The following is a 22,482-nucleotide window of genomic DNA, read 5'->3' as shown; positions in this document are numbered from 1 at the left end:
AACATATGACTAAAAAGATCAAATAATTGAGTGATGGTTTAATAACAAAACTATTCCATTCCCATCTACTTATTGTATGAATATGGTTTTTCAAAGCTTACTTCTACACAAATAAAAATAAGAATAAAATTGATGTTAAACTCTCTTTCTAGCATTATAATATTCATCTACAGGTACATGAGTTCTTAAAAAAACCCTATTCATTTTATCAAGAGACTGATTTCCAATGCAATTTTTGTTCAATAAACTTTAATCAAAATTTGTAATTCACATATATTATTTTAACCAATATATGATTAATACAATCACATTATAATTAATAATATAATAATAGTAATTGTACTGATAATCTGGAGAAAAACTATTAATCTTTATTATCAATTTATAGGGATATTTTTGTTGCAGAGAAAGATAGTACAGTATCAGCAAAAGGCTTCTAAGCATAAAACATATTCTTTGGAGGAAATAGAATGGGAATATGAGTTCAAGGAGAAAAAGGAATTGTAAAATTTCCTACTATTAAAGAAGAAATATGTTCATGTATTTTTTAAAAGAATGATGGAATATCCAATTGTTATGATATTTAGATTCCATTGCATACATTTTAAAGTATTATGTAATGTTTATTTTTAAATAGTCATCATTACAATATGTTGAAACGTATATCCTTTGCAACTATTAAACTTAAAATAAAACTATAAGTCAACTTGAATATGTAAGAAAGGGTACAGTTATTAAAAATTCTTTTGAGGATGTTCCTAAAATTTAAAGCCACTGAGTTGGAAGATCTCATTGGGTCCACTTACAAAGGTATGTCAGCCTGATGCATCCGTCTCATTTTGAGAACAATCCTGATTCATGGGCTGGGTAAATGTTCATGTCTATGGAACAAGTTATCTTCTCCTTTGGAATGAACTGAGGAGACCTCTTTTGAGCTGTATGAACTCTCTTTTCTTTTTTCAGTTACTGTGCAGATCATTTTACTTCTGTTAACAATCTGTGTTTAGGCAAAGCTTATTACAATCAATTAACTTTCTCAGAGAGTGGCCATTCATTCCGACAACAAATATTTAATTGCGTATCACACAGAACAAGTGCATATATTTAGAAAAATGCAAGTAGGGATGCTGGGATGAATTGTTGGCATTACAGTCTTATCCAAATCCATGCTGAGAGGTAATATTAAGATGATGTTCTAGGTCAGAATCTACAAACTGGAAGCTCACTGGCTAATCACAATTTATTTAACATAATTTATTTGATTTACACTGTGTTTGCATTTTAAGAAACTAGCTGATGAGTTCTAAAAACCAGGAGATTCCACATAAAAATCTAGTTTTTCAGCTCTTCTTGGAAAATTGAAGTGTCTGGAAACACTGGGCCCACATTCTCACAAGTCAAGAGCCAATCTGCTGAAACTAACTAGTATCTGCCCTGTTTAGGCAGACATAGGTCTCCAAGTTTGCTATTGCTCCTACTTTTGTCTACACTAGCCTGCTTCACTTGTTCATGATGCCTCCCTGACTCTATAAGCATTTAAGACTGAGACATTAACTTTGTATAATAACTTTGTTTATTATCTTCTCTTGGGTTAGATGGAAGCTACAGAAAGTTAAATATCTATATTGTATGACTGTGGCCTTAATTATAAAAACTGCTTTCTGTAGGTCATACATTCATATTGTACCCATACATTCATATTGTGCCCTCAACTTTCATAGATGGTCACTAAAACAATGCTGTGAAACCTGCTGGTATATTTGCAAACCTAGAGGATATTTCCTTCTATATTACTGTTGCCATGTAGCTCAAACAAGACATTTCTTTTAAAGTGTCCTGAAAAGCTTTGTTTCCATTTAAGAATTTGTATATGTCTCCTAAATGACAAGAGGGATCAAGCAACTGACTGTATTTACTTTTTTTTTCTTTTTTTTTTTGCTTTGGCTACCAGAAAGCTCTGAATTTATGGTTCAACTCTCATATTGTGTGTTGTACCTCATGACCTTGTTTTTACATTTTCTTTGGTGCTAACCTCCTTGTCCAGTTAGTTTCATTGGTCCTCATTTTTTATATTTACATTTCCTATTTTATTGTATGCATTGACTGTAAGCCATCTCAAATCACACATTTATAATCTTTTCTTGATTTATTTCATTTCTAAAGATGGCTGGAGGATCTATGACATTTTGGGTTTACTTAGGGGGTTATTATGGTTTCAGCCTTGAGCTTTCCTTGCTCATGTACCCATCTACCACCTATAGAAATTACTTAGTTAGACTGTAAGCTTTTGGGGGGACAAAGACTTTTATTGTGGTCCCATAGTGCCCAGCATCTAGCACTTTCCATATAATGCCCCCTGTTGTGTAGTGACAGGATAATAATAAACATAAAATTGTTAATAGTATTTTAATTTCAACTGCATGCAACAAAAGAACTTTTTATCTGTACTGACTCCTGGAAGTCTTGTCATCAAAAAGAATGAAAGATCCATCTACATACAGTAGACTTTATACACTTTATCATAAAAGGAATGTATTATGTAAGACTGGGTGGTAAACTTTTTCTCTAGTGATCAGGAAGGGAAAAGTAGCTCTGCTTCTTTAAACTGCCAATTAATTTAGCTTCATTTATCTTTCTCTGGATCCTTATTTAATACCATGGACACAGACTCCCTAAACTATGTACTATGATGGAGAGCATATAAGCAGTCAAAATTACAAATGTCTATACAAAATCTTTACAATTTAATAAAAAGAAAATCTACAAAAACCCTACTAGGTTAACGCAAGTACACAAATCCGTATTTCTCAGACGCGGCAAAACATAATCTCATTCCACATGTATAGCTTGGATTAGCCAAATTTGCTAGGAAGAAAATGTTTTTTTTAGTGTAATGTACCAGGCAGGCTGCTGAAGACACTTTCTTCCTATGGCTTGGACTGTGGTCCAGTGCTCAGGGCTCTGTTTAATAGCTCTGTCCACAGGCCCTGCTCGTTGCCTCATTTCTAAAGATAATCACTTGCACTTAATTTCAAGCCACTTTTTTACTCTGAAAACTCTGAACGCCTCATTGAGGACAGTACATGCAATGTGTGCCAAGCCTCTGGTTTCAAAGTTCAGCTGTTTTTGAGTTATTCAACTGGACAAAAGGTCGAAAGATATCTTTCACAGAAGAGAAAGTATAACTTTCCATGTCTTTATGATGTTTTGAAATAGTTGAAGTGATTTTTCCTTAAAATTTCCATAAATAAATTTTACCAGTGATTTTGAGATGTCTTGGCAAAAATTTTGAAATTAACCTTCTCCCCTCCTTCCATAATCCAGTCTCCAGCCTCATCCTCAAGTATGCACCCCAGGAGCAGGGGAATTGCAGAGAACCTAGGTTAAAATTCAGACCTTTCATGTTTGAATTAAAAGTATGGAGTATGGAAATTTTAGTTTCTAGAAAGTCTCTCAACTTGTGAGATTATAACACAAACTTCACCTCTATCATTTAATCTTACATACGTTTTAGCAAAAAGCTGGGAGAAGAGCTCTGGTGTCTGCAAATCCCTGTAGGGCCCTGCCATAGTTTCCTGATTATGTTTGCATCTCACTTATCCATGTACCCTATGGCAGACTTTTCCATACCTATGATTATTTCTGGCTTTCCACCTTGGGACAATAGATATCTTCCAAATTTGCCAGGGCTACTACACACTTTAACTTCCTGTAGGATCTACTTCTGTGGGCCACCAACCAGTTGCTAGTGTATATTTTTGTGTACTTTGCTCAAAGTTGTTCAGTGTGGATGTGGTCCGACCAGAGATTAGACTCAGCTTCCCCAGTGAAGAGCAATGGGCCATAAACCACACGTAGAAGCAGGTATACCCGTTAAGCCTTGCCCTGCCTCTTTCACCCATCCACTTGCACACAGGACTGGCTTCCTTTTACGATCCTGAGCAAATGTTTGGCCTTTTGCTGGGGGCGGAGGGGAGGTAGAGTTTTTGAGATTCATTTCAGGGCCTTTGATACATACTGCTATCCTTCAACAGATCTTTTGTGTACCTCCAGGTACCCTCTAGTCTCTTTGGTGATTAACAACCCTTAGGACTGGTCTAACTTTTTTCATAAGTGCACAGTATGTATTTTATGAACATCTTTGAATTGTACAAATATGTTCATCATCATTTCTTTGCCCTGTCGATCTTTTTTTGCCGTTTTTTTCCGTACTGTCACTACTTTCCAGAGCCTGTTCGGCAAATGTCTACTTGCATCGTCCACTTCACGAGCCAGTATACCCCGGTCTGCATCCCCCATTCCTGCAGGTCTCTTCGGGGAAAAGCGCAAAGTGCCTTGTCGCTGTCCTCTCATTCTGGACTGACTCTGCCATCCATCAGCCGCTTCTCTCTTTGCCCAGCGCTTCCTCTCGCCCGTGAGTCTATTCCACCCATCGCCTCTCAGGGAAGTTGAGTCTGCCGAGTTGTCCCTCCACAGCGCCTGCCCGTCAAGTCCCCCGCCCGCCTCCCCCACGCCCTACCACACCGCAGTGTGTGCGGATCGGACCCCCGCCGCCCCCGCCGGCGCCAGGGCCTTGACTGGCTGGCCGTGGGTCTGTCCCGCGCCTGTCCGTCCGTCCGTCCCCCGCTTGCCTCCAGTTCGGCAGGAACTTTACTCCAGCCGGGAGGAGGACGGGTGAGCGCGGGTGCAGGTCGGCCCGCGGCGGGCGGGCGCGGGGCGCGGCGAGGGGCGCCGGGCGGGGCGGGGTGGGCGTGCGAGCGGGCCGGGGGCGTCGCGGGCCGCCCTGCCCTATAAGGGGCCGAGCCGCCTCCGCCGCCGGGCGGGTGCCGGGCGGACCGCGGTGGCGGCGGCGGCTGCGATTGGCTCAGGCGCCCCATCCGGGGACTGGGCTCGGCGCTGCTCGTTCGCCCTAAAGGTACCAATATGGCGGAGGTGAGCAGGGAAACCGGGCAGGAGCGGCCGGGCTGGAGCGGGCGCCCGACGGCCCCCCGCGGTCCCCGAGCCAGCCTGGGGGATCGGGGCTCTTTCTGCGGCTCCATGGGGTGCGGCGCGGCGGCGCGGGGGTCGCGGGGTGGCGACGGGCCGCGGCGGGGCCGGCCGGGGGGCGGGAGCGGGCGCGGGAGCGGTCTCCCTCCGAGACTAGGCCGCGGCGGCTCCTGCCCCGGCCGAGCCAGACGACGGGGCCGGACGGAGGCGGCGGCCGGCGGCAGCGAGCCCCTGCCCGGGGACGGGACCGTGCCGTGGCCCCGGCCGCTGACGCCGGCCGCCAGCGCCTCCGCGCCGCCTCCTAGGGCCCGGGTGGGTGGAAACCGGCCGAGCCCCCCCTCCGTGGCTGGATTGCAAAGCGGGGAGCGGGCTGCGCCACTGCCCTGCGGGAGTGGTGCGCTGTGTCCCCGGCCCACCGGGCCCGGGCTGCGGCGCGAAGGAGCCGTACGCTCCACTTTGCGCCGGGCGCGGCGGCGAGCGGGATGCGCGGCCGCCGGGCTTCGCGGGAGAGGAGCGGGACTCCCCGCCCCGCAGCCCAGGATGTGCGGGAGCCCCTGGGGTGAAGGAGCAGACCACGACCCTCGACGCCCTCTCCAGGAGAGTGGCTCGATAGCCCCAGTTTCTTCTGGGCTGGAGGAGGGAAGCTGGGCGAGCGAAGCTGCCCCGGCCATCTCCCCCGGGACAAGTGAACTGGGGGGGAGGGGGTGGCGCGGCAGGAACCCCTCGGCAGGAGGGGGCGAGGGGCGCGCTGGCGGGCCCGGGACGGGACTGAACACTTTGGAAGGAACCACCATCCGTGGAACTGAGGAACTGTATCTCTGGACTCGGGAGAGACCGTGGGGGGCTCGCGCTTTGGTTTGGGGGCAAGTGTCCGATTTGAGCCGGCCTGCGCTCCAGGGCAGAGGACAGTGCCGGAGTTGGGGCTTCCGGGCCCCACGGGGCGGACTAGGTGCCCAGTGAGCAAGTTCCATCCAGGAAAGGGTGTTGCGTTGCAAGGAGTTGTTTGGGGCCGCGGAGGGCTGGGTGGGATTTGGGGGACTCCCGAGATGTTTGGGATAGGGGATTGATGCTGCGAGCCGACTGCTCTGGGTTTTGCTTCTGTGCCTTGTAACTTGCCGAGCTCTAAGAAGAGGCTTGGAGTTGCCTCTTAGACTCCAGGTTTCGCCCCGGGTCTGCGAGTTTGTACGCTGGGGACTCCGGGAGGAAGGCGAGGCAGCCAAGAGGGGGCCCGAAAGGGGCCGGGAGCGACTGGAGCGAAGCTACGTCTTGCACTTTTGGCAGCTGCGGAGGAGCGCTTGACTCCGCCTCCTCTGCTCCCTGTTGCCGGCGCTGCCTCTTTCCTTGGCTGCGCGATCTAACCTCACGTTTTCTTCTCTCTCTCTCTTAGGCTTCTTTTGGAAGTTCAAGCCCAGGTTTGTCCTATTTTCTTACCTCTTTTATGGGTCCCTGAGGGTAATGCGGCTCAAAGATCCATTGCTAAAGGTTTCCCCACAAAAATATATCCTGCAAGTTCTTCATCATTGGTTTTTAAGAGTTTCAACGTGCATTTGGTAATTAAGTTCTTCTAGAAAGGGAGTTAGTTATACTATCCTTTTTCTTCCTTGCATGTTGAAAAAATAACCTTGTTACAAAGCTGCTAAGACAAGTGTTCTTCTAAGTGATATCTTTAATTTTTACATGTATTGTTTTTTTTCTCCAAGTCTGAAACAGTAAATCCCAAATAGACTTTCCACCAACTTTAGCATTTTAGATTTTAATTTTGATTTCTTGGAGAGACTGAGTCTTTAATTTGTCAGAATTTTGGGACTGCTTAAATTAATTATTAACCATAACTCCCCATCTCCCGTTGTTTTGTCTCTTTTTTATAATTAAATGTCTATGGATTGTGTTAAAATTGAGAGTTAGGTAAAGCTGCCTTAATAATATGAAAAAAGAACATCCAAGTTTGGCACTGAAAAGTGGTGATTTAGTATTTTTGAACTGAGAAGACAACAACCGCAGATCATCCTAGTACAGTGTTTCTTTAACCTTTTTGAGGTCAGAAACCCCTGTCAGAATCTGATGAAAGCAAGAGACTCTCTCTCCAGAATTCTGCACATGTGCATAATTACACAATTTGGGGTTTGTGGAACCCCTGAAGCAGATCCATGGTAAGGACCTTTCCTTATGTGCTTTGTTTCAATTTCTCATCCCCTTTCCAGCTCCCCTCTTGCCTACCTCTTTTCCCTCTCATAGTCTCCAGGAAAAGCACTTCTGAGCTAGTCCAACTCCCTTGTTTTACAGTTGAGGAAACTTAATGCTATAGTTAGTAGCGGAGCACAGATGAGCTCCCAGGTCTTCCATTAGAACATGTTGTCTTAGAGTGAACAATCCATTTCCTTGCAAAATTACTTTTTGTATCTACTCCACCTTCAAGGTCTCACTTGATTATCATTTAAGGTATTGTAAAATACACCAAGTAAAAGAAATTTGTGGATATTTTAAAAATAGCTGTCTACATCTTTACACTTAAAAATTTTTAAAAAAATTTTTGCTAATTTTGAGACAAACATTTCTTTGTTATAACTGATTTCAGGAAAAGAATATTTATGTGTGTGATGCCAAACATCTGGATGACAATGGAATTTTTCCATTTTGCATCACTGACTTCTTTTAAGAAGTTGCAATGTTTTTTTTTTTTTGAGACAGAGTCTCACTCTGTTGCCCGGGCTGGTGACGCCTAGCTCACAGCAACCTCAAACTCCTGGACTCAAGAGATCCTCCTGCCTCAGCCTCCTGAGTGGTTGGGACTACAGGCATGTGCCACCATGCCCGGCTAATTTTTTCTATATATATTTTTAGTTGTCCATATGATTTCTTTCTGTTTTTAGTAGAGATGGGGTCTCGCTCTTGCTCAGGCTGGTCTCGAACTCCTGAGCTCAAACGATCCACCTGCCTCGGCCTCCCAGAGTGCTAGGATTATAGGCGTGAGCCACCATGCCCGGCTCTTTTTTTTTTTTTCTTTTATACAGAGTCTCGCTTTGTCACCCAGAGTAGAGTACAGTGGCATCATCATAGCTCACTACAGCCTCAAACTCCTGGGCACAAGCTATCCTCCTGCCTCAGCCTCCCGAGTAGCTGGAACTGGGTCTACAGGCATGTGACGCCTGGCTAAGTTTTCTATATTTAGTAGAGAGGGGATCTCACTCTTGCTGAGGCTGGTCTTGAAGAAAAGTTGCAGTCTTAAATAAAACACCAAAGACAGTGTGGTTTTGGTGTCTAAACAGACTTATAACCTGTTTTTAATCAATTAGTTGTTTAGGAGAATTTTAGAGCTGGAAGGGACTCTTGAGGTTCTTTCAGCCAGCTCTGTGTATTTTACAAATGGAAGACTGGAGGTAGATGTAGAAAGTTTAAATGACTTGCCTCAGGTCCCAGAAAGCCAAGGACAAAGCCAGGAGTAGAACCTGAAGCCCTTCAATTTCTGGCCCTTATTGAATACCTTCTATATTAAAGGGGAAGCCTGTTGTGCCAAGTGATATAGGAATAACAAAAGAGGGCAGAATTTTGCTCCCAAAGGGGTGGCAAAGTTAGCATCTATTTCATCCCTGCCGCTTTGGAATATTGTGGAGGTTTCTAGGAATTCCTCAAAGGAAGAAAATTTGTAATGGTAGATGTTCTGTTTTTGAGCTAGTTAGTAAATATTCATCTTTCTCTTTAAAATTAAATTAAACCATATGTACTTCATGTTTGTAAATGAGCAGATATTTTTCAACCTTTAAAGAAATAACGTCATAACGTAAACCTAAAAAGTTAAGTCCCATAGAAATTGTATTATTTTTAGGACTAATGATTAGAGTTCTTGGAACTCAGAATCAAAAACATTGAATTACGTCTGTGGTTTTTCCATAGTGAAAAATCTTTGGCCTAGTTCAGTGTTCTGGTTATGATCCCACACTGTCCTTAAATGTTTGAAATTTTAAAATATTTAATAGCTTCACTAAGAACAGATCAAACTTTTTATGTTGAATATGCTTCTATCCACTTTTTTTCCCCACACCAACATATTCTGATCCTTCTTTCCTTCCCTGTTCTGAGAGTCACACTGGTCTAATTGAATTAGATACTAGAGTAAAACAAGTAGAGAAAATCCTGTTTTTCATAAATTTGATTTCATTCTCTTAGGATTATGGATTTTAGTCATTTCTTCTCTTGGTTTTTGGTGTTTCCTCTTGAATTCATATTTGCTGTTAAGAAGTAATACAATGTATAAACAAGTATGAATTTACGAAAACAACTTGCAATGGATATATCTTCCCAAACCTTAAGTTATGATTGTCTGTATTCCCTTCACATAATCCTAAGAACTTTATTAGTAATCCAAAGTAAAGTATAGTTTTACAGTTTAATGCTTGTCTGATTAATGCTGGGGAGCTTGAAATACTGTTATAGATACGTAAAGTGATATAGTGTTTTTAAAAAGTGAGTTGCTGTATAGCTACTTCACAGAAACTTGTATTTGTTTTATAAACCAGATTTCTGTTGTGTTTTGTGTACTTGATGGTAAGAATTTGGGTAAAATTTATATTCTCATCTGAAGTGTTGGCCTTAGTATATGGTAGATTCTTGTGAAGTCTTCCATTAATGGAAATGTAATCCTTTTGACTTTTTGCTATTGCTTTTATACAGATGTATTAAACTGATACGCAAGTTTGACTGTTTTTCTATTAGAACATTTATTTAAGACCATGCCATTTAAATCACTTTGCTGCTATTACAACTTGTTTTCTCCTGGACTGGACCCATTATAAGAGTGAATTACTTTGCCTTGTTCTTTTGCTGGTTCAGATATCTTTTCAGAATCATATAGTCTTACTTTATAACCTATAAAGTATATAGTAGATTCATTTAATAAAGCCCACATATAAAACATCAAAAGGGACTGGCAGAAGAACACAAATTTTTATTTTCTTTTGTAAATAACCTTGTAAATGTGTAAAGTGATTGAGTTTGTTTCATTCCAGTTGGCTCTTTGTCTTCTGAGGATCATGATTTTGACCCCACTGCTGAGATGTTGGTCCATGACTATGATGATGAAAGAACTCTTGAAGAAGAAGAAATGATGGATGAGGGTAAAAACTTCAGTTCTGAAATTGAAGACTTAGAAAAGGTAAAGGATTTACTTTAGTATTTTAACAAAAACTTGTAGTAAAGATTTTGAAATTCTATTATAAATTATTTTATAATCTTCCTGAAATAAAAATTGGATCCGTATTTTTTTTTGACCTCACTTTTACGGAATATCACTGATTTTCTCATTATTGGGGCAGAGGATACCCTGATAAGTGCATTTTCATTTAATTTCTCAAAATTATTTTATAATAACCTAATTTTTAAGCTTATATCAGCACAGCAAAGCAGGTACATCTAGGCATTTTGCAGATGAGAATATTGAGGTTTAGAGAACTGTAGGCTCTAAACTTAGTTCTGGATCCTAGTTCAGCCCTTTTTCCATTATATCATGCTATTCTCCTAAGGGTCAAACTTGAATTTTAAGTATGATAGTAGACACAAAGAGAAGTCTTTTCCTGCAAATAACTGATGATCTGGTAAAATACTGTAAAAAGATTGAAAAAGAAAAAGGTTTACCATATTTTCAAATGTAAATTGGTAATGTCCCATCCTGACCCCCAGTCATCTTTTAAAAAGTAAGCAAGAAGGAGTGTAGCTTATAACTTTTTAAACCCAGAGACAATATAAATTCAAATGAACTGTATTTTAAACATGCGTTTATACCAGGACTATACAGAGAGACCTCCATAGGGGTTATTTGGAAAAACTAAGATTATACTTATCTATAAATTAACCTTATTTGAAAATTTCTAATCAGCCCGGAATGACAGAAGCTTTCAGAAGTAATATTAAATAATGCTAATCCTCTGAGTTCTTATACCTCTTTTTCTTGAAGAAGAAAAAGCACATTCTTACATATATAATCTCTGTTGCTTACTATCTTTGTAAGGCAGGAGTGGGTTATTATTTCATTTCTTTCTTCATGTTAATACACAGGAAAACAGAAGACAGAGTCTTCAGGGCCTACATCCCAGGCTTGTTCCAGTAGACCTGAAATTTTCTATAAGTATTCATTCATTTGCCAGTTGACCTAATACAATTGCAGTTAGATTTATTCACTTAAAAAAAAATCTGTAAAAGCCAAACCGATTTGGGAATATAAAGCTAAAATTGTTGTGAAATACTCAGGTGGTAGAAGAAGAAAAATCTTTTGCCTGTTGCTCCTTTCAGGAATGATAATAAAATGTTGCCTATTGATGAGAAAAGATCCCTGAGAGTCTCAAGCTCTATCTTGGCTTTACTCAGGCAATTCCTTCCTACTTATGGGTAGGTACCCTAGAGTAACTGAAAATTATAGTCCATCTAACATTATCAGTAAGCCAAGGACTGTGTAGCTCTGGAATTGTAAAAATGAGCAATTTGACAATGTCCCTGAACTCAAGGAGCTTATAGTCTAATGTGGGGTGACAAATGCGAACAATTTGTTTTTATATATATATTAAGGACTATGAAAGAGGTAAGCAATGAGAGCTGTGGCACAAAGGGTATGTATATTTAGTAAAAGATGTTTAGGGTGGTGTGGGAGTTCAGGGAAGGCTTCTTAAAATAGACAACAATTCTTTTTTGTAGTCTTAAGTCAGGACACTGCTGTAGGCATGTTATGTGGGCATGAGGCAAAAGTCCCAGGTGGCTTAACAATGCACCTTCCTGGATAATGTGTTTGTTTTAAAAGTAGGGAGACAGCAGTCAACTTAAAACAAGGTACAAGAAAATGTTTTCTAGAAGTGTCAGATGCATTTTAGCCATGCAAATAGCCATTTCTCAGTAAAATAGTAAGAACTAAACTTCATTTACTGTGTTAACTTAGTTATTGCTTGACTGTGGGTAATCTGGTAGAGATTTTTATGTGCTAGTAAAATTTTATTTTTCAGATTTGTAGGCTTTGTTGTTATAGAAATTGTAATAATAGCTGTTTTGATCTGTGTTTAGTGAGTTTTAAAAGGAACTTGAGGAAGATGCAGAGAAATAATCAACAACAGACTTACTAAAGCTATTCACAGAAATACCTAGTCCCTATTCCTATGATTTTCATTTTGTTTAGTAAACCCTAGTAATGAAATCTTTTCTTTGTAATGTCTATCATTGAATTTGTAGATTCAGAAAAATTATAGGCCCTTAAGCGTTTCAATTTTTCTGTACTTGGACAGTTTTTCTTCCTGGCATTTTATCACACTCTTGGAAATTGGGATGGAAAAGTACAAATTCTTCAGAAGACCCAGGAACTGTGTCTGCATTCCAAAGGCTAATCCTTCTCTCATTGAGCAGTGGACAAGAGGAGTTATTCCTAAGAGTGACTGACTGCCCGCTTCCTTTGATCTGTAGTTCTGATCTGTAGTAAAGAATAATTGTGTGGATGTGGTCTCTATTCTTTATTGATGTTTAATAAAACAGGAAAATGAATCAAAGAAACAGTAGATAGAGACACAAATATCCTTACAAAGAGTAAAGATAAAGTTTTTAAAATAAATTTTCAATTGTTTTTATTATTTCTATATAATTTACAATAATGTAGTCTATTAATCTATTGGAACAATGATTTAGGTATTGATACATATTAACAGTCTTAGGAGCTTGATGTTAATGTTTATTTTCAAAAATTATAAATAAGTTTTTATGCTCATAGTAAATAAACTCAGTTGTTCGTTGACTGTAAATACGACCTGTATTTTGGCACGTACAGATTTTCAATACATCATGTATTATGGAAAATAATAAGAGAGGTACAAAATCAGTTTTCTTATAGTAGCTCTTTGGTGAGCATAGAGTACAAATTAAGTGGCTAGATTTTAGTTACTAAACATACTAAAATATGGTTTCTATTAAAGTTCTTGTTTCTGCTTCTATTAATATATAGATACATCCCCTGATCATTGTGAGAAAATTCTAAAAATTCAGAAAAGCATAAATAAATGAGAAAGTAAGACATTACTTTTTCTATCACTTAGACTTTAGTATAAGTCCTTCCTTTTTTTCTTTTTAAAGGATTTATACAAATTATGTCTATTTTGTAAACTGTACTTTAAGGTATCAGGTGTTATACTAGTTGCTAACATTGATCTGCACCTCACTTAGTCTCATTTGATCCACTCAGCAGTGCTATCAGGTGTGCTAGACAAGAATTGGTGTTATTTCCTTGGCTCAGAGGCCTTGCTGATTATAAGATGTACCATTGATTTACATAGCATAGATGGGGGCAGGGAGAGACACTACTATGTGAAACTTGTGTGTTGGTAATGGGATGCATCCTGATTCAGATATGTGACAGTGTGCATCATAGGATCAAGGAAATGATGGTATTTTCCTTTTTACAAATGAGGAAATGGAGTGGAGAGGAGTTAGGTGATTTGCCCAAGGTAATGGTTAGCAATTAATCGGTTCCCTGCCCTACATCTTGTATTCTTCCTAAAACAAACCCTTTGACTTAGACAATAGTTCGTTTATAAGTGTGACTAGACTCAGCTATGTCCCTTTAAATTTAAATAGGCTCAACAAAATACCCTAGAAAAAGATAGAAGAGAAAAGTCCTTATACCTGGGATAAGGTGCTGATCAAACTTCTAAGCTGGTCTGGCCACCACAGATCTTCAGAGACTTCAAGACTTACTAATTCATTTTGAAAAAATTGTTTTTATGCTTCAAAGGACTAAGGGCTTTATTAATAGGCTCTAATAGACAGCTCATTTGGGAAGTGCTTCAGAGACTGGATTCACCTTTTCCAGTTTTGCTAAAGAAGTTCCAGTACAAATAATTTGTGCTAAAGCACCAGCCCATTGGTCCCCAGTATCATCCCTTGAATTTACTAATAAGGTTTCTGCTAAGGTGGTCACCTTTGCCCTCAACAGATGATCATGCCTGTGTCTTTATAGAAAGTAGGGGTTTTCATGTGACTACTGGGAACTTCCTGTTCCCCATCCGCCAAGAAGCTTAACTTTTATATTCTTTCCCTCCTGTCCCCAAAGTGTCTGCCACATCCTAGGCTAACACCTAGATTCCATCTCTCCTGCCTTCAGTTTATTCTTCTATTTTTTTGTTAAGTTTCCACATGGAATCCTATTCTTACAGTCTGCACATTTGGAAGGAAATCTCTTGACCCTGTGTTGCCCTTAGTCATTTTCCTTCTATAGCCAAGTCTCAGATATGTGTGTGTACTTTCTCCCCTTTCATTCAGTCCTTAGCTTGGCTTCATCCACCATGCTATGGGATCGCCGATAATTCCCGATTGCCAAATATCAAAGAATTCTTATCTGTCTTTCTCTCCCTTGATTTCTCCTTGATATTTGACCCAAGTGACCATTCCTAGTTTCTCCGTACTTGCTTCTGCTTTAATTTACATAATCGTGCTTTCTCCTGATTCTTTTTTTTTAGAATTCTAGCTTTTCTTTAATCACTGAATTTCCGTTTTTACAAAGAATCAGTTCAGGTAACTAAGGTTTTTGATGGGGAAACAGTTCTTAAAGATATGGAACGCTTCACGAATTTGCGTGTCATCCTTGCGCAGGGGCCATGCTAATCTTCTCTGTGTCGTTCCAATTTTAGTATATGTGCTGCCGAAGCGAGCACTCACCTGGTTCTAATTCTACTCTCTAGGTTCTCCCTCTGTCTTATTTATGGGCTTTTCTTTCTTTGCCTGCATTTTAATTGATGATGTTCTTCAAGGTTTTGGCTTTTGCCTATTCACTCTATATGCCTTTTCTGGGTGATCTCACTCAAGCCTACTGCTTCAGCTTTCACCTTAAACTCATCATTATCATCCTGCCCTCAAGTTTATTTGTCTTGTGTGTCTGTCTCATGGTGTACTATAGCAAGCTAACTTCTCACGCCAGAAATCTGGCGATCTGTTTAGACTCCTGTGTTGCTTTCGATCCCTCTATCAAGTCAAACAGATCTTTTCCCTAAATTTCGCTCAAATAATTCCCTTCCTTAGTTCAGGCTCTCATTTTTCTATTTCCCCTAGACCATCATTTCTAAAATGCAAATTGTATTTAAGATTTTTCAGTCATACCCCATTGCCCATAGGAGGCAATATATCTGAAATATATCTGCCCATATATCTGAAAGTTCTCTAATAAAGCATAGCTCCCCTCTCTTTTCTCTCTACCCTCTTCGTGGGTGAGCTCATCAGCTCCTGTGGCTTTAAATATCATCTAGATGCTAATGAATGCCAGATTTATATCTTTAGCCCAGCCTGATTCTCTGAGCTCCAGGCTCCTGGCCAACTTGACTTTTCTACTTGGATGTTTCATACTCTTCTCAAACTTAACTGTGTCCTTTGCAGAACTCTTAATTTTTTTCCTTCGAAAACCTTTTCTTCCTTTAGTCTTTTCTAGCTCAGGAAAAGTTACCACCATCTAATTGCTCGAATAGAAATCTGGGAGTCGTCCTTCCCTCCTTCCCTCCCTTTCACTCCCACATCTAGTAACCCATTTGATTCTGCCTCAGAATGTATCTCTTCTATTCACTTCTGTCCTTGTCTGTGTCACTAACCTAACCTAACATGAGGCCCCTTAAGTGGTTTCCCTGCTTCTCTCATATCTCTTCATTCCCACCCAACTTTTCTTCATGCAGCTGTCCAGTATTTCAAGAAGAAATAACTGCCTGTTACTCTCTTTTTATAATTCTCCAATGGCTTCCCACTGCCCTGGGAATAAAGTCTAAGTTCCTTTCCCTGGCCATGAGGCCCTTTGTGATCTGTCCCTGCCTCTGTTTCCATTCTCCTCTTGAGCCACTTTTCACTCTGCTTACCAAGCTGTGGCCACTTTGGCATAGTGGGAAGCCACCTTCAGGCCTCATGTGTGTTGTTTCCTTTGCCTGGAATGTCCTTCATGGGAATGGCCACTTAGACTTCAGGTCATTTACTGTCTTTCCCTGCTCCCCTGTGAAAGCAGACCCCAATATTACTGTGTGTCTCAGGATCCTCATATTTGTTTCCTTTGTATTCATCAAAATTGGCAGGGCTATATTTGTGTTTTGTCAATGGCCTTGTCATCTTCCAAGACTTAGCTCAATCTTTGCTCTCTGTCTGTACCTCCCTGCCCTATACCACTATTCTTGGGTGTAGGTCTTCTCTATACTGAAAAATTCATAGCACCAACTCCAGAACTGAGTATTGTAGCTATCACATTGTATTATAATTATTAGCTTACCAGTTTCTCTAACTAAGACCAAATTCCTTGTGGGCAGGGATTTTTCTATAAATATCATTTCTATATCCATAGCCAGTAACCCTCAGCAAAGTACCTAGAACCTAGTAAATGATGAGAAGGTGGACCATCAGTGCATAAGAAGTGAGAATTTCCATCTCCTCAGTTCAGGGAGAGAATCTGAAACTGAAGTTTTTGAGAAATACTACTGACAGGTGGTTGGCAAAGGCTGCAATCCAGTCACTTCTTGTATTATAACCAGTATGAGCCAAAGGGAATGGGCTGCGTGGATCTGCAAGGAGCAAGAATAGGACCGTAGAGAGACTCTAAATCTGATTCTGGTCAGCTCCAAGGAATTCTTTGGTTTAGGAGAAGAATAATTCATGTCGTGGGTGAACTTCTGTCTGTCCTGACACTCTGACTCAATTTATGCTGACTCCATGCTCCCGAAGCAGGTTTTTATTGATTTCAATCCCAAGCTGAAAGGATTCAGGAATGACATGATTGTTACAGTCATTAGAAAGGCATATGTCTACTACTGCAAATTTATGAATCAGCATTCTATTGTATACTGCTTTCTAAATTCATTTAGCATGAATCTGTTTCAGTCAGGTACAGTGAAGTGTAAGTTCCATATCTGCAAAGGTGAAGGCCAGATTTTTGAGGGCCCCCATAGCCTGCATGCCTTGTGGGCAGCCAGCTGGCTCTCTAGGAATCATCGCTAGCTCCTCTCAGTTCATTATGTGGTCAGCTGTGGGCATGTTCTTCACACTCTAGCATTTTTATGCTGTTTGCTTCCCGACTTAGGTAATTTAGCTTAAAGGGAAAACTAAACCAATAAGCAAGCTTTAAAAATAAATCTCTTAATTGATAGACACAAACATCTTAAAAATACTTAACAAATGAACTAGTTCCTAGGATACTGTTTTGAAATTGTTTATTTGAATGATAATTATAAATAGTTCTATACACTTCAGTAGTTAAAATATAGTCATGCGTCGCTTAATGATGGGGGTACATTCTGAGAAATGCGTCGCTAGGCAATTTTGTCATTGTGTGTACTTCATAGAGTATACTTACACAAACTTAGTTGGTACAGCCTATTACACATCTAGGCTATCTGGCACAGCCTGCTGTTCCTACCTCAGTCCATCTTTGACGGAAACGTTGTTATACAGCATATGACTCTATTAAAAAAGGAAAGATAGCACTTATTTTCACATAGATTAGTGGGAGGAAAACAATGACTGGGTGTCACTATGGGGCATGGCATAGGTATTCGTAACACAGGCTGCACTGGAACCAGAGTATATAATTTTATCAAAGCACCATCCAGTAAAAGAACTTGGGGGACCGGGATTGAAACCCAGAGCTAAACCTCAGTTTTCTTACCTGTAAGATGGTGATGATAATAATACAATCATCATCAGACAGTTGTTTTAAAAAAAAATCTGGAATAAAATGTCAGATGCAGTAATAATAATATAAAAGGATAATTGTGCTTTGAACATTAATAATTAAATGTTGCTGGTGTTGGTAAGTGTTCAGCAAAGGTTTCCTATCAGGTATCTACTAATTAACATGAAGAATAAACCAAGTGGTCACCTGTTAAATGCAAGGAAACAAACTGAAAATTACATGAAGTTATTGATTGATTAATTGGAAATATTTTCAAGGCAAATCTTTATACTAATGTGAAAGCTAAAAAAAAAAGTCTGCACTAAAGCAAATATTTGGGGAATTTTTTTAAAGTAAAATGCTGGAAAATAAAAACTAAGTGTTACTTGTTAGGCTTTTATTAATATATTATTTATAGCTCTAGGTGTTTGGTCAGCTTTCTGACAACAGTATAAAAGAAAAACTGAAACTTAGCTTTGGTTTGTTCTGCTGTTTTGATAATGTGCTTTATGAACTTAAGGACAATCACACAGTTTTCCCGCAGTTCATTATTGTGACACCTACTGAGTTCATGTTTGTCTCTTGACTTGAATAGGAAGGAAACATGCCTCTAGAAGATTTACTGGCATTCTATGGCTATGAACCTACAATTCCAGCAGTTGCAAATTCCAGTGCAAATAGTTCCCCAAGTGAACTGGCAGATGAACTACCAGACATGACACTAGACAAAGTAAGTACAAGCATTTAAAAGAAAAATTCAAAATCTATTATCATTGACTGTTTTTCTTAGAGTTTCTTTCATTTAAAGCATTTTATAATTCTGAAATGTAAACTTCTTGTTGACCCATTTCTCTTACCATTTTGGTGACTGATTTAAGCATTGGCTTTGATCACACTATTTTAAGAGTAGCAGTAGCTTCATGATACTTTGCATGCCTGAATATTCTCCCATAATTTTTTCATCTTCCTTTGTGGACACATTGTACCTAAACTTAGACTTTGCCTTAACTTCTTTTTATCCCGTAAACACATGAAAGCATTGATTAATAAATCCCCCAGAAGCCTTCAAACCAAGCTGGCTTAGCCGTGGAGTGGTTGGAGAGAAGTTCTGTTTTCTTGGCTCTGGGAGTGACAGCGGCTGCAGCAGCCAAGGCCACGGTGATCCATCTCTAACATAGGCTGGTTGTGGGGAGGCCTTGTCCCTGCTGAGGAACATTCTCACAGCCACAGTCTCTGCTAACAGATCCCTGGAAACCTTTCCTTCCCTTTCAGATCTGAGGCAGGGAGAGGAATCCACATCTTGGAACCTCTTTTTGTGAGTTATGTTGTTCCCACTTTTTAGTCAATATGATATTAATGTACCACAGACCTTAATGACTGTAGTCATTCAAGTATTTATTGAGTGCCTACTATGTACTAGGCACAAGGATGGCTATACATTTACATAAAAATTAATTCAAACATGGTGCTTTTAAAATTATGTCACTAGTCAGAGCTATTCATTGGTTGGACTTTTTAAATTGTTGGAAGAGTGGAATTTGGAGGCTTTTTTTTTCAGTTTTATTTTATTTATCATTGGCAGAAAGTGAGTATTGTTAACCACTTAGAAGTCAGATTATTTTTGTTGTAAATTCAGTAAAAATTAGCCTACAGCTTTAGGAAAATTCTGCATACCCTAAAATTAGGCAATTGTTTAAGTGTATAGTTGCACTTGTTATTATTTACTAGTATATTATTAAATATTACCTATAATTAAATATTAAATATCATTAAATATTTGTGTACATGAAGTAAATTAATAGGAGAATTTCACAATTACTTCTAAAACTAAGGGGGCTTCGGCTAGTTCTTAATTGTATTGTGGGTTATAAAAAGATATTTTTCTTAATTGATGAGATGTAATCATTTCTAACTCCGGCACTGCCTTCCTATTCTTCTAGGAGGAAATAGCAAAAGACTTGTTGTCAGGTGATGATGAGGAAACTCAGTCTTCTGCGGATGATCTGACACCATCTGTGACTTCTCATGAGACTTCAGATTTCTTCCCTAGGCCGTTACGATGTAAGAAACCCGATCATTACTGATTAGTAGTAGCATTGATAATATGTGTTAAGTACTTTATGTTAGAATATTCCAAGTGTTTTATATAGTTGAGATAAAATACTGTTGTAATTTATGCTGAACAAGATTACAGCCTTTTTACTGGGCTAGAGGTGAACTAATATACCATTTAAAAATTGAAACATACACTTAGTTTTGCAAGGCTGTTTTCTTTTCCAAAACTCATCTGTTGATATGGTAACCAGTCTTAGTTTGATCATGAAATTTTATAGACATTTTTGGGATTTCTTTTAAAATGCCCTTGCTCTCCTGGTTTTGAAAATTTATCAACGCTTAAAAAATATTTTTAATGATTCATTTAACTCTTCTTTTTCCTATTCTTGGTGTCACTCCTTAATGTTTATCAGTAATATTAAAAAGGCTTTGGACTGAAACAATTCCTTATATGCAATTTTGCTTATATTTTTTGAGGTATCTTTAAGGTAGAAGAACCATTTAACATGTTCAAGTACACATGCACTTGTGTGTGTGCAAAAACAATTTTGATGGACTTGATGTGCAGCTGATGTTTTTATCTCTTTCTGGATTAGTGTAATCAGAACTCTAGTGCTTTACTTTCTTTTTAAGGTAACCACAATGGTTTCCTTTTAACTCCCAAACTATTTAACAGTACACCATAACAATTATAAGGACACTATATACTTTATTAGAGCTTTTAGAGTCTTGTTTTGACTAATGTCAATTGCAAGAATAGTGCAGGAGGTTTAGTATATTTATGCTGATCTCATTTATTCCACAAGTTTTTATAAAATATTAAATAATAGGCATTCTCCCAGATGCTACAAAAATAAGCAATAAAAACCTTTTTAATTTTCTTCTTTTAAGCAAATACTACATGTGATGGTGATAAGGAATCAGAAGTTGAAGATGTTGAAACAGACAGTGGTAACTGTCCCGAAGATTTGAGGAAAGTAAGTTGAGTTACCATGATAATCTAGTAGACCATTTGGACTAAAGTGGGCTTTAAAAACATTTCGGAAATGATTTATGATAATTTTGTTGTTACAAGATAAAGTTTCTTTTGACTTGTAGAACCTGATTAATGAGTTTGGGACCTTTGTTTCAGTATTTATTTTTATAAGAAGTTATTTTTACTTCTCAATTTTCCTGTAGGAAATAATGATTGGTTTACAATATCAGGCAGAGATTCCCCCGTATCTTGGAGAATATGATGGTAGTGAAAAAGGTAAGGAAAACTTTTTATTTTGATGTTTGGTAGACCAAAGTTATCACTTAAAATGGTTCTTTAAATATCTGATAATATACCAACCTTGACAGCATGATAGATTTGGGGTCAGGGAAACTTCCAGAGTCAGAGTATTTAGGCCTGACTTAGGAAAAATGTGTCAAAATTAACCATGAGACTCAGACTCCGCGAGACTTGTAAGAGCCCCCTCCTTCATACACACACACACACACACACACACACACACCTCTGTTTCTTAGCCAGTGTGCTCAGTGCCTGTTAAAATAGTGGAGAGCCTTCTAAGGTGCAGTATCTTGGCCTACACCCTGCTTTAATAAAAGTAGGTAGAATTTCCTCCCTGAGATAATGAGAATGTTAAGAATATAATCCTGTGGCAAGAAAACTCTTGAGGGAAAAAGAGACTAGAAGAAATTCTCCTGCCCCAGCCCTAAAGAGCAGGAGGTGGAATGTAAGGGTTCTGTTGCTTTTGCTGTACACCCCTACATATGTGTAATTAGTTTTTCTTTACATTTTTGGTAGATTCCAACTATAGTTGGTTCTGAGAGTATGGAGGGGATAAGGTTGTGGGAAGTAAAAATACAGGTACACCTTTTTAGCTGAACTCAGGAACCAAGTACATGTGGAATATTTCCATAGGCATTTGGCCTTTTCCATGAATTGATTTGTTCCTGGGCAAAAGCAGCACAGCCAGCACAACACTTCCTGAGTCCTCCTTTCTTTCTTCCATACCAGATCGTCCCCCGTTTAAAGGAGGGGAGGACTGACTACCCTGGGGTTGTTAGCCTTGGCAGCCCCTAACAATGCTGTTTTCCTAAAACTGCTTTCCAAATGATGGAAGCCAGTTGTCCCAGGGGAAGCAGACAATAGCTGATGGTCTTCAGATGTGGCAGCCTCTGCACATACACATCCCGCCCAAATGCCACACATACCCTTGGAGCCAAGTACATGCTCAGCAGCTACAGGTCCTTAGGGCAGACATAATGCAGGTGATCTCTCAATTCTGCAAATCAAAGGGGAAGATATACATTCTCTGTCTTTTGAGGGAATAAATCCAAACTGTTTTACCTATTTTCAGTTGTGACCAAAGAGGTAAAGAAAGTTCCAGGAACTTCTCTAAAAAGTCAGTCTTATTGCTTCACAGGCACACTTCAGTTTTAACTTTCCTGCTAACTGAGTATGATAATACCTGCCTCATACAGTTCTGAGCATAAGGCACTTACCACAGTCCCTGGTACATGGCGAGGTCTCAATAAATTTGTATTAGCTATATTTAGTATTTATTATACACTTGAAGAATAGATTGTACTTGAAGCACTGGGCTAAATACTTGGGCCATCCATATTACTTTATGTAACACAGAAGCTTTGAGTAAAATGGTAGAGTGCATTAGTATAAACTTGTGCAAAATATAAACTTAGTGACATTTTGTTCATTACTATCAGTCTTTTAAGAGACTGTGGAAAGTTTACTTCTCTATTTGCCCTTCTTTTCAAAAATCTCCCTAGGCATAGTCAATTCA

The 22,482-nt window shown here is 39.4% G+C and overlaps 1 protein-coding gene and 1 non-coding gene across 4 annotated transcripts in view; one reads left to right on the top strand and one right to left on the bottom strand.

The window, feature by feature from the left end:
* Nucleotides 1-4,902: 4,902 nt before the first annotated feature.
* Nucleotides 4,903-22,482, top strand: part of MIER3 (MIER family member 3) — a 31,714-nt gene continuing 14,134 nt past the window's right edge. For 2 of the 3 annotated variants that reach the window (XM_069491955.1, XM_069491954.1), the window contains exons 1-7: nt 4,903-4,932; nt 6,374-6,398; nt 9,990-10,135; nt 18,231-18,365; nt 19,576-19,696; nt 20,582-20,667; nt 20,870-20,942. In XM_069491955.1, coding sequence (XP_069348056.1) covers nt 4,924-4,932; nt 6,374-6,398; nt 9,990-10,135; nt 18,231-18,365; nt 19,576-19,696; nt 20,582-20,667; nt 20,870-20,942 — 595 coding nt within the window. In that variant the 5' untranslated portion in view covers nt 4,903-4,923. Of the gene's footprint in view, nt 4,933-6,373; nt 6,399-9,974; nt 10,136-18,230; nt 18,366-19,575; nt 19,697-20,581; nt 20,668-20,869; nt 20,943-22,482 lie in introns of all 3 variants that reach the window. The other variant, XM_069491953.1, reaches the window with a different exon arrangement.
* LOC138398467 (U6 spliceosomal RNA) lies at nt 14,551-14,657 on the bottom strand. Its single transcript, XR_011235959.1, has one exon. It is a non-coding gene; the product is annotated as a U6 spliceosomal RNA (small nuclear RNA).

Source organism: Eulemur rufifrons, chromosome 17, assembly GCF_041146395.1.
Source record: "Eulemur rufifrons isolate Redbay chromosome 17, OSU_ERuf_1, whole genome shotgun sequence".
Classification (NCBI taxonomy): domain Eukaryota; kingdom Metazoa; phylum Chordata; class Mammalia; order Primates; family Lemuridae; genus Eulemur; species Eulemur rufifrons.
This window is presented reverse-complemented; position numbering and strand designations above follow the sequence as displayed.